A 14,411-nucleotide genomic window follows, 5' to 3' on the forward strand; every position below is an offset into this window, starting at 1 on the left:
TCCTATATGATACTACCTGGTACCACCCTATCCTCTACACTACCCTGTCCCAACCTATCCTCTATTTTACTAACCTGTTTTCACTAGCATGTCTTACACGTTTCTTTATTATACTAACCTATCTATTATACTAACCTGTTCTACACTAGCATGTCTTACACATTTCTTTATTCTACTAACAGGGGTGTATCTACCTATTGGCCAGGATGGCACTCGCCAGGGGCGCCAGGCAATGAGGGGGCGCCGACTGGCTCTGCCACCCACGGCCAAAGGATAGAAAAGCAGTACTGTCAGACTGTACCTGGTGAGAGTCTGTTACTGCTGGAGCGGCGCCGGTATCCGGCAGCACCGCACTTGTAATCAGACTCAAAATAATCTACAGCTCCCAGCAGCCCTTGTTGCTGGAAGCTCCCGGCAGCAAGGGCTGCTGGGAACTGTAGTTTATTGTGAGTCTGATTACAAGTGCGGTGCTGCCGGACACTAGTCTGATCACTAGTGCAGTGCGGTGCTGACGGACACCGGGGCCACGCCGGCAGTAACAGACTCTCACCGGGTACACAGCAATTGTTATATAGCACAGTGCTATAGATCTATTTGTTGTTGAAGATAATAAAAAAGTGACAGTGTTTGGGAGAAGGGACTGTAGTACCTGGAAAACTACACAATTTTCATGCATGTTAGATGTAAGTAAGTAGTGAGTAAGTGAAAATTTTAACTTGTTGAGTGTAATAAAGAAAATACATATCTTACCTATTTCAAGGCCAGGTTCAAGGAAATGTATATCCATTAACTGTATAATGATCAGTTTATCTTGGAAGTGATTGCACCCTGATGTTTTTTCTAACAGGAAGTACTTTTACCATCCAACTAATGGTGTTTGGTTAATGGCTGGGTCCATTTGAGGCTCATCTCCCAGCATCTCATTAGCATTTCATTTAGGATGCAATCAAGATGCCGGTGTTTGGCATCACGGCGGTCGGAAAGCTGACACCAGCATCCCGAAACTGCTCAGAATGCTGATGCTGGCATCCCAACATAGATAGCGATGCAGAATGCCAAAATCCGGATCGAGTTGGTGCCAAAGTCTCCACTGGCAAGCCACGTGGGAGGGTTAGGATTAGGCTGCGAGGGTGGTAGGGTTAGGGTTAGTCTGCAGGGAAGGAGATTAGGAAGGGTGGGTTAGGGTTAGGCACCACTGAAGAGGCTTTTGGGGGGGGGAAGCGGGTTAAGGTCAGGATGTGGGAAAGGTGGGTTAGGGGGGAGGGATGGTGTAACATGAATACGAGACACTACTGTGCGGTGTAATGTGAATCAGGGACACTACTGTGTGGCATAATTTGAATTGGAAGTACTATTGTGTCCACACCCTTCCCCCACAAGACCGTGCCCCATTTCCAATACTCGCACCTTATTCCAAATGTGTGTAGGGGGGGGGGGGGGGCGCCAGCCCCTTACTTTGCCAGGGGCGCTCGGACCCCTAGATACACCCCTGTCTACTAGCCTATTATACTAACCTGTTCTACACTAGCATGTCTTACACGTTTCTTTATTCTACTAACCTATTATACTAACCTGTTCTACACTAGCATGTCTTACACGTTTCTTTATTCTACTAACCTATTATACTAACCTGTTCTACACTAGCATGTCTTACACGTTTCTTTATTCTACTAACCTATTATACTAACCTGTTCTACACTAGCATGTCTTACACGTTTCTTTATTATACTAACCTATCTATTATACTAACCTGTTCTGCACTACACTATATTATAATACCCTCTTCTATACTATTCTACAATACAGTGCTTGTCAAATTCAGTCCTCAGAACACACTAAAGGGCCCCATACACTAGAGCGAGTATGCCCAATTTCAGCCCATTTCGGGCATTCGGCCCGATATATTGGGAGAAATCTGGCATTTTTGAGGTGTCTCCGGTCCGATCCGATCCAATGCGCGTTCCCGTGAGCATCGGATCAGTTCCTCCAGATTGAATGTGCTGCACATTCAATCAGGTTCGACCTGGGGGCATGGCTGGGATCGCCCAGGATACATCTGATGCAAAAGGACAGCATCCATTGTATCTTGGGCGATCCTGCCCCCCGGGAGGCTGCCGGGGTGATCGCCTCCGACATGCGGTTGGATAAGTGTGTGGGGCCCTTAACTGTGCATGTTTCCTTATCTCTTTGCTGAAGCACAAGTGTATTCATTACTGACTGACATCATTTGATATATCCACTGGTGGTTCTAATTATTTTACTTGTGATTCTGTGAGGATACCAGGAAAGCATATACTGTTACTATATCCCAAGGACTGGATATAAGAAGCACTGCTAAATTATACCACCCTGTCATACACTGCTATGTTCCATATTATAATATATCATACTATTCTATTCTGTTCTACACTATCCTGTATTATACTACCTCTCCTTCTCTACCATGTTCTACAGAATCCTATGCTATACTATCCTTTTGCACATTATCCATGCTACCCTGTCCTACACTACCCTGCTTTACTCTATCCTCTATTATATCAGTTACCCTGCACTCTCCTCTATTACCCTACCTTGTACTTGCCTATATTCTGTTATTAAACCCTGCGCTCCTAGAATACTTATAGCAAGTAATGTAGTCCCATTTGGGACACATATGTGTGGTATATCATGAATTTGGGCACTGATATGTGGCTCAATCATGTATTTTGGGCACTCTGCATAGCATATTGTGAATGGGGCAATGCTGTGTGGGTATACGTTTAATTTGCTGGCTGTCGGGATCCCGGCATTCAGGATACCGACACCAGAATCCCGACAGCTGGCAATTCCGTCAGCCAGAATCTCGGCGTACAGAGGCTATTCCCACTCGTGGGTGTCCACGACAACCATAGAGTGGGAATAGATCCTGTGGTTAGCACAGCGAGCCACCGAGCCTGCAAGGGGACTCTTTGCACTTGCCCCGCTGCCGGCATACTGGCGGCCAGGATGCCCTTGTCGGTATACTGACGGTCGGCACCCCGGCCGCAGTGAAATCGTACTGAACCCGATGTGTGGTATATTCTAAATTTGGAACTCTGCAAAACCCCCAAAACTCTATATTCCTGGACTCCCTTCAAGGTAACCCCCCTCCCCTTCCCCAACACTCTCTGCTGAGTCTTCTTCTACAGGGTAGTGTTTAATAGCTGCCTTCAAATTATGGCCAGCGAAACAAAGTACAAGTAATCAGTGTTGGACTGGTCAACCTGAGTACAAGGCAATCTTTACAATAGTGGGCCTAATTCAGATCTGATCGTAGCAGCAAATTTGTTAGCTAATGGGCAAAACCATGTGCACTGCAGGGGAGGCAGATGTAACACGTGCAGAGAGAGTTAGCTTTGGGTGGGGTGTGTTCAAACTGAAATCTAAATTGCAGTATAAAAATAAAGCAGCCAGTATTTACCCTGCACAGAAACAAAATAACCCACCCAAATGTAACTCTCTCTGCACATGTTATATCTTCACACCCCCCCCCTGCAGTGCACATGGTTTTGCCCATTAGCTAACAAATTTGCTGCTGCGATCAGATCTGAATTACCCCCATTGTCCACACTGCACACTCAAGTATTATTCCCAAGACCTGGTCAAAAGCATGTGGGTGAGGTTATAATAATGTACTGTATATGGTTGGGGATAGTGTATTAGGACAAGCAGGGCAGTAGCACAAAAAGTTGCCTTGGGTGTCCACAAATGTTTTTCACCGACTTTGCAAGAGGGATATACAGAAAACCACAGTTTACTTTGTCTTTGGTGAATTGTTGAACAAATTAAGTTACAATTTAAATGCTTCTCAATATTATACAAATGCAAAATACCAAGACAGTGATAAAATATGCAACAGGGATACAAACAGCTCTTGCTCTAGACTAGGCATTCCCAATGTTGGCCCTCAAAACACACTAACAGTCCAGCTTTTAGTGATATCCATGCTTGAACACAGGTGACTTAATTAGTACCTTAGTTAATTTAAGTTAACCATCTGTGCTCAAGTCTGGATATCACTAAAACCTGGGCTGTTAGTGTGCCTTGAGGACTGAGGTTGGGAATGTCTGCCCTAGAGTACTTATAACCCAGCAGCAGATGAAAAAAATGTTGCTGGAGTTAAATGAAAGAATATATATATTGTGTTTCTATTTCTATTTATCAGTCCCTTTTTATGTACAGTATAAGTTACACTTATTTTATATATTTGTAACAAATAGAGCAGTCTCTTGCAATGAACAGTTAGCCAAACATCATGGGGATCAACCATCCTGGTCTGTTTCCAGCAACTAGCAAACTAGCTAGTACTTATAGCAACATATGTCAGTTGCCAAAGGATGCTTTACTACAGCTGGCTTATAATGCTTATACCTAAAGGGCCCTACACACTGGTCGATATATTTGAAAGATATGAACGATGTTGGTCATATCTTTCAGTGTGGATGCTTCAACGATGAACGATGTGTGTGCCCGCAATTGTTCATCGCTAAACGATCATCGTTTAAACATGTCAGTCAATTTGGACGATATAGATGTCTGTACTCTCATATCATCCAAATTGGCTATCGATATCGCCCAGTGTGTAGGGCCCTTTACAATAGCAACACACACTTTTCCCAACAACAGCTAATTTTACTACATTATACATTGTGTTCCTCACACCTGTTTAGTAAATGATCCTACTGTAGTAGTGTTTGTATTGTTAGTGTGCATGCGCAGGACCGTGGAGTGAGAGTCCCCCAGTGACATCAGACCTCAGACAAATCGAATTCTGGAGACAGCAGGAAGATCTTCCGTGCTTGTCTCCACTTTATCAAGTAGGTATAGACACATGCTGCCATCAAAGGATGGTGTTATATTTGTCTGAAAATAGGAGAGAAGCTTGGCTGCTCCCGGTATATAAATACCACCCAAAAGCAGCCCCCATTGAATCCTATGGGTACTGCATAAACTACATGGACAGCAGATAAGACAGAGACATCACTGCTTTCTATGTACGTTTCTAAGACATAAATATGGAGGGAATGTAAACATCACTTTCTACAGCAATAAGGCTGGAGAAATACAATGATTGCATTTACTATATAGACCCTTATCTTTTAAGCTCCTTTGGGTAGGGATTTCTGTACCTTCTGGCTCAATGTACAGCAATAGATGGTATGTTAACGTTTTAAATAAAATATAATACTAGTGATAAAGTGTAATATAATTTGCTGGCACTAAGGTTTGGACTGGCCCACAGGGGTACAGGGGAAACCACCGGTGGGCCCTACTGCCTGGGGGCCTACGCCCTCCTCTAGGGATCAGGTTCCAGTCTAGTACATTATCTTGCATGCACAACAGTATTTACTGTATATACTTATCTAGGGGACCAACTCTTGCAAACTGGTTAGGCAAACCAATGTGGTGGCTGGGCACACCCCCTCTAGAGACTGGCCACACCCCTAAACATGGGCCCCTACCACTGCATTCCCCCTGTGGGCCCTACATGCCCCAGTCCAACACTGCTGGCACTATATAAGTAAATAATAATAATTGATAATAATAATAAAACATAATCTTTTTGCTGTGACATTGAATATTGGAAAGATTAACAGCTAAACGAATGATAGATCTCAATACAGCACATAGCAGAGCAGAGCAGCATGTGACATCACAAAGGGGGCGTGGCAGCCAGCAGAAGATAGTGTAGAGCTACCCAGATGCTTTTGGCAGTTCTACACACTGCAGGGTGCATGTCGGACGCGTTCATATACCTTACTAGTCGGATGCTGTGGCCATTGGGCAGCGACAGTGCTGCCCCCAGGGCCCTACACCCTGAGCGATGGTACTGCATAAGAACAAGCACAGCAGAGTCCGGTGCCGGCTTCTGGGATCAGTCTCTGGGGGGAATTCAAATGTATGAAAAGTTGGTTGCGTGACAGTTTTAGGAAAAAACAGACTCCCAACTGACTTTTCAAACATTTGAATCTCCCCCATTGTGTCTATTAGACCATAGGCTGATCACAGAGAAAATAGTTATAACAGAAAATAAATACAATAAAACTTACCTGTGAGCTCCTTCTCTGTGACCCGGTTAGCTGATCTGTGCGGTCAACTGAGGTGCCTGTTTGGACTTTCATTGCACCTCAGCTGACCGCACAGATCAGCTAACCGGGTCACAGAGAAGGCGCTCACCAATTACCGATCCCTGGGTGCAGCGTGCAGGTAAATCTTATTTTATTATTTTCTATTACTGTATAGATCGAAGAGGGTCAAGAGAGGATGCCAGGAGCCAGGCAGCAGCACATAGGGGAAGATCCGGGGCATACTCAGGAAGGGAAGGAGAGGGGGCACAGCAGAAATACATTCATGCAATATTTTTAAATATTGCAAAGCAAATGTAGGCAAACTTACTGCGTCACAACCGCATCTGAGATGCAAATTATTATACAGTAAATATGCCCCGTGGCATCTAAAAAGAAGAATACTGTGGCCTAGGCAGATCACGTAATTCTTATGATTTTCTGTTTCAACGTAATGGCAACTAAATTCATGAACCGAGGGTTAGATTATAAAAAATAATACCTATCTTAAAGTTAGAGAATACCTTCATGAACTGGGCATACATCAGGGGCTTTATGAACTGAATGCATAGGAGAGACACGTGTGAGCTTATTTACTGTAGGATGTACTGTGTATTTGAGCTGGTTATTAAATACTCATGTAAGTATAAGAGTCACGAATGTAGAATTCAAAATCGCAAGGACTTTCTTGTGCTGTCTTCTCCAGGTCAGTAGGTCCATTCATTTGTGCTATGGTCCTCTTCACTTGTATTTTCCCTGCTTTACTGTAGATTGTAGCACTGGTGGTAGCTACTTATTTCATGGTATTGAAGGGTGACACATCATCTATTTTTCTGTATGAATCTTTTTTAAACAGTAAAAATGATTACCTTTACACCAAGCTTTCAAGATATGTGACACATACACTTACTAAAGGGCATATCTAGAGATGCGGCATAGTTTAACTAGGCTACACTTAATGCACAGTCATAACTTGTACTTGCATGCTCCCCAGTCACAGGCGTCACAAGGGGGGTGCAGGCCTCTCCCGGGGGTCAAACTCGGAGGGGGTGACACCAAAATGCCGACTCCTCCACCTTGACAGGAGCCGGGTGCTCCAGTGTGCCCTTTTTAGGCATTGAGCAACACAAAAATAATTTCAGCTCCATGTCCTTCACTTGTGTACATCTGTGTGTCTGCATATGCAAGAACTGTGTTGCCCATTCTCAATGTCTATAGTTGCTCAAATACCAGATGCGTCTTTAGAAAGTTGGACCAGCCCTATGGTAGGTGCAGAATCTCCTGCAGAGTATAACCTCCAAAGTGATGATTATGCATCTACATTTGCAACACGCCTGCAACACTCTCATAACACGCCAATAAGACAGGCCATCTCTGTGTGCCCGCATAGCAACCTCCCTCTCACCTTCCAGTCACTGCCCAGGAAAGTCCAAATTATTCTCAAGGCATTTCTGGAACTGTACGTCTCAACCATAATTACTAACCTATGCACACGGAGTCTGGGGCGCATGCACAGTGCGTGCGAAGAAGAAATACATGGCACAACTGCATCCAGCTCTCACAGACCTATAGTATTTCCTTCAGTCCAGCATATCAGTTCATTGTACATTACAAGTATTTGCCTTTGTGACATCCTATACCTCTCTTAACAGCCCCATGTGGTGGACACCTGACAGCTCCAAGTGGGATGATTCTTTCTCCTGGCTGGCCTGGGTTTTACAAGGATTCCTTGAACTGTGTGTGGGTTCTGGAAGCACAGCCTGGATACCCTATAAAAATCACATTTGACAAGTAAGTTAGCACCCTTATACTAGCTTCAAGTGATGTTTTTCTATACATGGCTTAATACAAGTTATCTATAAGAAGAGCAAAAACTGCTTTTTTAAATAAATGCTATTCCGACTACAAAAGTGACCTAAGTACCTGCTCATGACTGACCTCATTACCAGTATTATGGGAGGCCGAACATTGGTGTTTCCCAGCAAAAGCTGCAACCAGGACCAGGCTTTTGCAGTATGGGCTGGTAACACTTTAACAGGTATAAATCCACAACTTGTATAGCTGAAGCACTGGGGTTTCTGCCAGTACCCTGCTGATGGGAGTTTGGGTACTAAAGTATTAGATTGTAGGTTAATAAAAACTGTATGTGACACTACTGGTCCCAGCAAGATCTGCAGTCATGAAAAATCATTTATTTAAATATAGAGTCTCCAAGTGAGTTACAGTCATTAGGTCGACAAGACTTAGGTCGACAGTCATTAGGTCGACCCCTATTGGTCGACATGCGCTAGGTCGACATGGTCACTAGGTCAATGTGGTCATTAGGTCGACGTGAACAAGGTCGACATGGAAAAAAGGTTGACGTGAGTTTTAAAAAAGAAATACATTTTTGAACTTTTTCATACTTTACGATCCACGTGGACTACAATTGGGAACGGTAACCTGTGTCTAGCACAGCGGTAGCGGAGCGAGGCACCTTTCCCGAAGCATGGCGAGCTAAGCGAGCCATGTGAGGGGATACGGAGCACTAACTAGGGTTCCCCGTCATTTTACAAAGAAAACAACACCAAAAGTTCAGCACAGGTTACCTTTCCCAATTGTAGTCCACGTGGATCGTAAAGTAAGAAAAAGTTTAAAAAATTAAAAAAAATTGAAAAACTAATGTCGGCCTTTTCCATGTCGACCTTGTTCATGTCGACCTAATAGCCATATCGACCTAGTCACCCTGTCGACCTATTGCATGTTGACCAATAGTGGTCAACCTAATGACTATCAACCTAAATCTTGTCGACCTAATGACCCATATCCCCAGCCAAGTCCCTAGTTTACCAAATTATTATTCACTAAATCCATAAGTCTCCATTTCTTTCTTCAGGCTTTTTTTCCCAATTCAAACTAAAAAATAACATATTGACACCACTGATTTGCTCCTTGAGCCAATGTGACTGGCCGGCCTGTCAGAGACTAACAAATACAGTGCAGCTTTGCTGTGATTGCTTAGGTGATGTGAAAAAGCCACTTTAACTGGCCAATAGCATTATGAGTCCACGTGGTATCTAACTGCAATTTACTACATTAACATAGTAATTAATAAAATGTATCAATGGCTATTTTTGTAATAATATACTAGCACTGGAATATCTACAATTGTGAATCGGTGTATTAACCGTGTTTAATGGAATGCATTGCATCTGTAACCATCAAACCATTGCTCTAACTGTACAACCTATAGAGACTGCTTTTCTCTTATCGATGCAGATTTAAGACTGAGGTGAATTATGACACCCTGGAAGTGAGAGATGGGAAGTCTTATTCTTCACCATTGATTGGGGTCTATGATGGCACGCAGGTACCCCAGTTCTTAATCAGCACCAGCAACTTCCTATACCTGCTCTTCACCACTGACAAGAGTCACTCCGACATTGGTTTTCAAATCCGCTATGAGAGTAAGCAACCGTTCTGTGTAATATGTATTGTGTTTCTTTATGTAGTGATACTGTTACAATACTAAATACTTGTATCTTAGAAAGGCAATGAATTGCTGCAATTTCTGCTGAATTCAGGTCTGTGCTATTGATTGAAGATAAAAGCCAAATTGCTTGTACTTGATTAAAAATAATTACCCCCATCCGATGCACAAAATGACTATGGAGGCAGGTCTTGCAGGAATTGTTCATTTATGTAGTTGTGAGCACAGCAGGCAGGGCTCCACTCAAATATAGAGAAATTGGCGTCATTGTGCTAGCTGTGCTATAGCAAAGTGTTTGGAGAACTTAAATCTATTAGAACCCGTTCTGCACTCTGCAGTTTGATCATCTTTATTGATTTTCTTTTACCATAACAACTGGAGTAATGACTTCTGGACAGCATCTTTGTATAAGAAAGCTGCTTTTATTCCTTCTTAATTTGGATTTTTTTCTCCTCATGCTTTGAATGAGAACTGCCAAGAGAGATTTTCCCAGAATCTTCTACTCCTTCACTCTCTAGAGGATTTCTCTCTGTTCTTATTCACAGTACACTCATAGATATAATGTATTGCTATATTTCCACATGAGCTATAATGAACTTTCATTGTATGATGCCCTGCTCCCTGGCTTCAGGTGCATACTCAGTAACTCACTGCATACAGTTTTACATTTTGAGTGTATGATTTTCATTGAATTTGATTTCTGTACATTCAACATCAACAATGGGTACACAAAGACAAGCAGATGAGCACAGATAAGGAAAAGTCACTCGGAGCCACTCTGAACTGAGGCAAACATATCTTACCAACAAAGAGTGGCCCCACAAAAAGCAGTGAGTAGGGAAGGAAACCACTATCTTTTCCAAGTTTTCATACTGGTTTTATCCAAAATGCTTGGGACCAGAAGTATTTTGGATATGGGATTTTTCCGTATTTTGGAATAATTGCATACCATAATGAGATATCATGGCAATGGGACCCATGTCTAAGCACAGAATGCATTTATGTTTCATATACACCTTATACACACAGCCTGAAGGTAATTTTAGCCAATATTTTTTATAACTTTGTGCAGTAAACAAAGTGTGTGTACATTCACACAATTTATTTATGTTTATATACACCTTATACACACAGTCTGAAGGTCATTTAATACAATATTTTTAATAGAAGGTAATTTAATACAATATTTTTAATAACACTGTGTATTAAACAAAGTTTGTTTACACTGTGCCATCAGAAAACAAAGATTTCACTATCACTAAAAAAATTCAGTATTTCGGAATATTACGTATTTCGGGAATATTTGGATATGGGATACTCAACCTGTGTGTGTATATATATATATATATATATATATATACAGTGAATCCGGAAAGTATTCACAGCACTTCACTTTTTCCACATTTTCTTATGTTACAGCCTTATTCCAAAATGGAAAAAATTCATTTTTGTCCTAAAAATTCTACGCACAATGAGGGTAATTCCAAGTTGATCGCAGCAGGATTTTTTTTTAGCAGTTGGGCAAAACCATGTGCATTGCAGGGGGGGCAGATATAACATGTGCAGAGAGAGTTAGATTTGGGTGGGTTATTTTATTTCTGTGCAGGGTAAATACTGGCTGCTTTATTTTTACACTGCAAATTAGATTTGCAGTGTAAAAATACCACACCCAAATCTAACTCTCTCTGCACATGTTATATCTGCCTCCCCTGCAGTGCACATGGTTTTGCCCAGTTGCTAACAGAATTCCTGCTGTGATCAACTTGGAATTACCCCCAATACCCCATAATGACAATGTGCAAATTTATTAAAAATAAAAAACTAAGAAATCACATGTACATAAGTATTCACATCCTTTGCCAAGAAGCTTCCACTGATCCTCCTTGAGATGTTCCTACAGCTTAATTGGAGTCCACTTGTGGTAAATTCAGTTGATTGGACATGATTTGGAAAGGCACACACCTGTCTATATAAGGTTCTACACTTGACAGTACATGTCCGAGCACAAACCAAGCATGAAGTCAAAGGAATTGTCTGTAGACAACCGAGACAGGATTGTCTCGAGGCACAAATCTGAGGAAGAGTACAGAAAAATATCTGCTGCTTTGAAGGTCCCAATGAGCACAGTGGCCTCCATCATCCGTAAATGGAAGAAGTTTGGAACCACCAATACTCTTCCTAGAGCTGGCCGACCGTCTAAACTGAGCGATCGGAGGAGAAGGGCCCTAGTCAGGGTGGTGACCAAGAACCCGATGGTCACTCTGTCAGAGCTATAGCATTCCTTTGTGGAGAGAGGAGATCCTTCCAGAAGGACAACCATCTCTGCAAAAATCCACCAATCAGGCCTGTATAGTAGAGTGGCCAGACGGAAGCCACTCCTTAGTAAAAAGCACATGGCAGCCTGCCTGGAGTTTGCCAAAATACACCTTAAGGACTTTCAGACGATGAGAAACAAAATTCTCTGGTCTGATGAGATACAGATTAAACTCTATGGCGTGAAAGCCAGGCGTCATGTTTGGAGGAAACCAGGCACCGCTCATCACCAGGCCAATACCATCCCTATAGTGAAGCATGAGGGTGGCAGCATCTTGCTGTGGGGATGTTTTTCAGCGGCAGAAACTGGGAGAATAGTCAGGACAGAGGGAAAGATGAATGCAGCAATGTACAGAGACATCCTGGAGAAAGAAAACCTGCTCCAGAGCACTCTTGGCTTCAGACTGGGGAGACAGTTCATCTTTCAGCAGGACAACGACCTTAAGCACACAGCCTAGATATCAAAGGAGTGACTTCAGGACAACTCTGCAAATGACCTTTAGTGGCCCAGCCAGAGCCCAGACTAGATAGGTGTGCCAAGCTTGTGACATCATATTCAAAAATACTTGAGGCTGTAATTGCTGCCAAAGGTGCATCAACAAAGCATTGAGCAAATGCTGTGAATACTTACGTACATGTAATTTCATAGTTTTTTATTTTTAATTAATGTGCAAAAATCTAAACAATTTTTTTTTCATGTTGTCATTATGGGGTGTGTAGAATTTTGAGGGGAAAAACTAATTTATTCCATTTCAGAATAAGGTTGCAACATTACAAATTGTGGAAAAAGTGAAACGCTGTGAATACTTTCCGGATGCACTGTATGTATGTATGTATGTATGTGTATATATATATATATATATATATAAAGGCACTCGCTTTTCCAGCTCATTGGAAAAAGCAAAACAAGCCAGCACTCACGGTTTAGATGAGAAAACGAAGAAGATTTATTCCATATCAAGGCGACAAGTGTACATACAGGCACAGCCTGTATGTACACTTGTCGCCTTGATATGGAATAAATCTTCTTCGTTTTCTCATATAAACCGTGAGTGCTGGCTTGTTTTGCTTTTTCCAATGAGCTGGAAAAGCGAGTGCCTTTCTGTTATTTTACTGCATTACACCATCTATTCATTCTGTACTATGGTTTTGAGTGCTGTCATTTTTGCTCTTTTATATATATATATATATATATATACAGTCATGTGGCCGGCACTCCTGTTCCAGATAACTGCTCCCGGTGCCCTCACAAAGGTAAGTGTAGACAAGAAGTGTAGTGCGGCACTCAGGAAGTAAAGAGCCGTAGACGAATTAGTATCAACGTTTCAATCTTATTAGATTGTCTTCAGGATACAAGTATAACAAATAAACAGTGACTTACCCAAACTTTATACCCCTCACCGTGTTTGAAAAACGGGATCGCGCCCTTCACCACGCTGTCGCACCGGCGGTGTCCCGTTAAAGTGACGTCATCGCGTATAGACGCGACGCACGTCCACCCAGCCTGTGTGTGTATAATAACCATGGCAACCCAGCATGCAACAACGCTGTAATGGAAAGAGTAGGATATGATACAAAGTATAAAGCTCCACATAAAGTAAATGTAATATGATACATGTCAGACAGAGACTGATAACACCCTATTGAGGAGACAGATAAAGCATATTGTGACTGAATTATAGCTGATAAGATCTTTCACAGCATGAATACCTAAGCCGCACTGCTAAATCTGGGTTAATTAGTCACCTATTTAAACGGAAAACAGAATACTTAATAGCATGATAATGTGAGAAGTTCATTAAGACCCCTAGGATGGATCACATCTAAACGATGGATCCACTCATTTTCACGTTTAATTAACATTGCATCACGATCACCCCCTCTTTTTAGAGGTGGGATGTGATCAATCATGCGATAGCGCAAACTAGGAAGCGTGTGTCTAGCTTCCTGGAAATGGCGAGCAACAGGTTGTTCACTGTAGCCATTTTCAATAGCCGCCTTGATTGATGACCTATGGGCCGCCATCCTCTCTTTGAATTTTCTCTTTGTTTTCCCTATGTAAGTGAGACCACAGGGGCATAGGATCTGGTATATTACAAATGTACTGTCACAATTAAGATGATGTTGAATACAATATTTCTTGCCAGAGTGTGGATGATTAAAGGAGTCACCTTGAATCAAAAATTTACACGTAGTGCAAGCACACTTAAAGCAACCTGGTTTTCTCTGACGTCCTAAGTGGATGCTGGGGACTCCGTCAGGACCATGGGGAATAGCGGCTCCGCAGGAGACAGGGCACAAAAGTAAAAGCTTTAGGATCAGGTGGTGTGCACTGGCTCCTCCCCCTATGACCCTCCTCCAAGCCTCAGTTAGGTTTTTGTGCCCGGCCGAGAAGGGTGCAATCTAGGTGGCTCTCCTAAAGAGCTGCTTAGAGTAAAAGTTTTGTTAGGTTTTTTATTTTCAGTGAGTCCTGCTGGCAACAGGCTCACTGCAATGAGGGACTTAGGGGAGAAGAAGTGAACTCACCTGCGTGCAGGATGGATTGG

General features: G+C 42.5%; 1 protein-coding gene across 3 annotated transcripts in view; it reads left to right on the forward strand.

The window, feature by feature from the left end:
* The window catches only part of LOC135033722 (CUB and sushi domain-containing protein 2-like), a 1,450,369-nt gene that overhangs the window by 1,135,367 nt on the left and 300,591 nt on the right, over positions 1–14,411 (forward strand). For all 3 annotated transcript variants that reach the window (XM_063954204.1, XM_063954205.1, XM_063954206.1), the window contains 2 exons: positions 7,736–7,874; positions 9,342–9,529. In XM_063954204.1, coding sequence (XP_063810274.1) covers positions 7,736–7,874; positions 9,342–9,529 — 327 coding nt within the window. The remainder of the gene's footprint in view (positions 1–7,735; positions 7,875–9,341; positions 9,530–14,411) is intronic.

Source organism: Pseudophryne corroboree, chromosome 2 (genome assembly GCF_028390025.1).
Source record: "Pseudophryne corroboree isolate aPseCor3 chromosome 2, aPseCor3.hap2, whole genome shotgun sequence".
NCBI lineage: Eukaryota > Metazoa > Chordata > Amphibia > Anura > Myobatrachidae > Pseudophryne > Pseudophryne corroboree.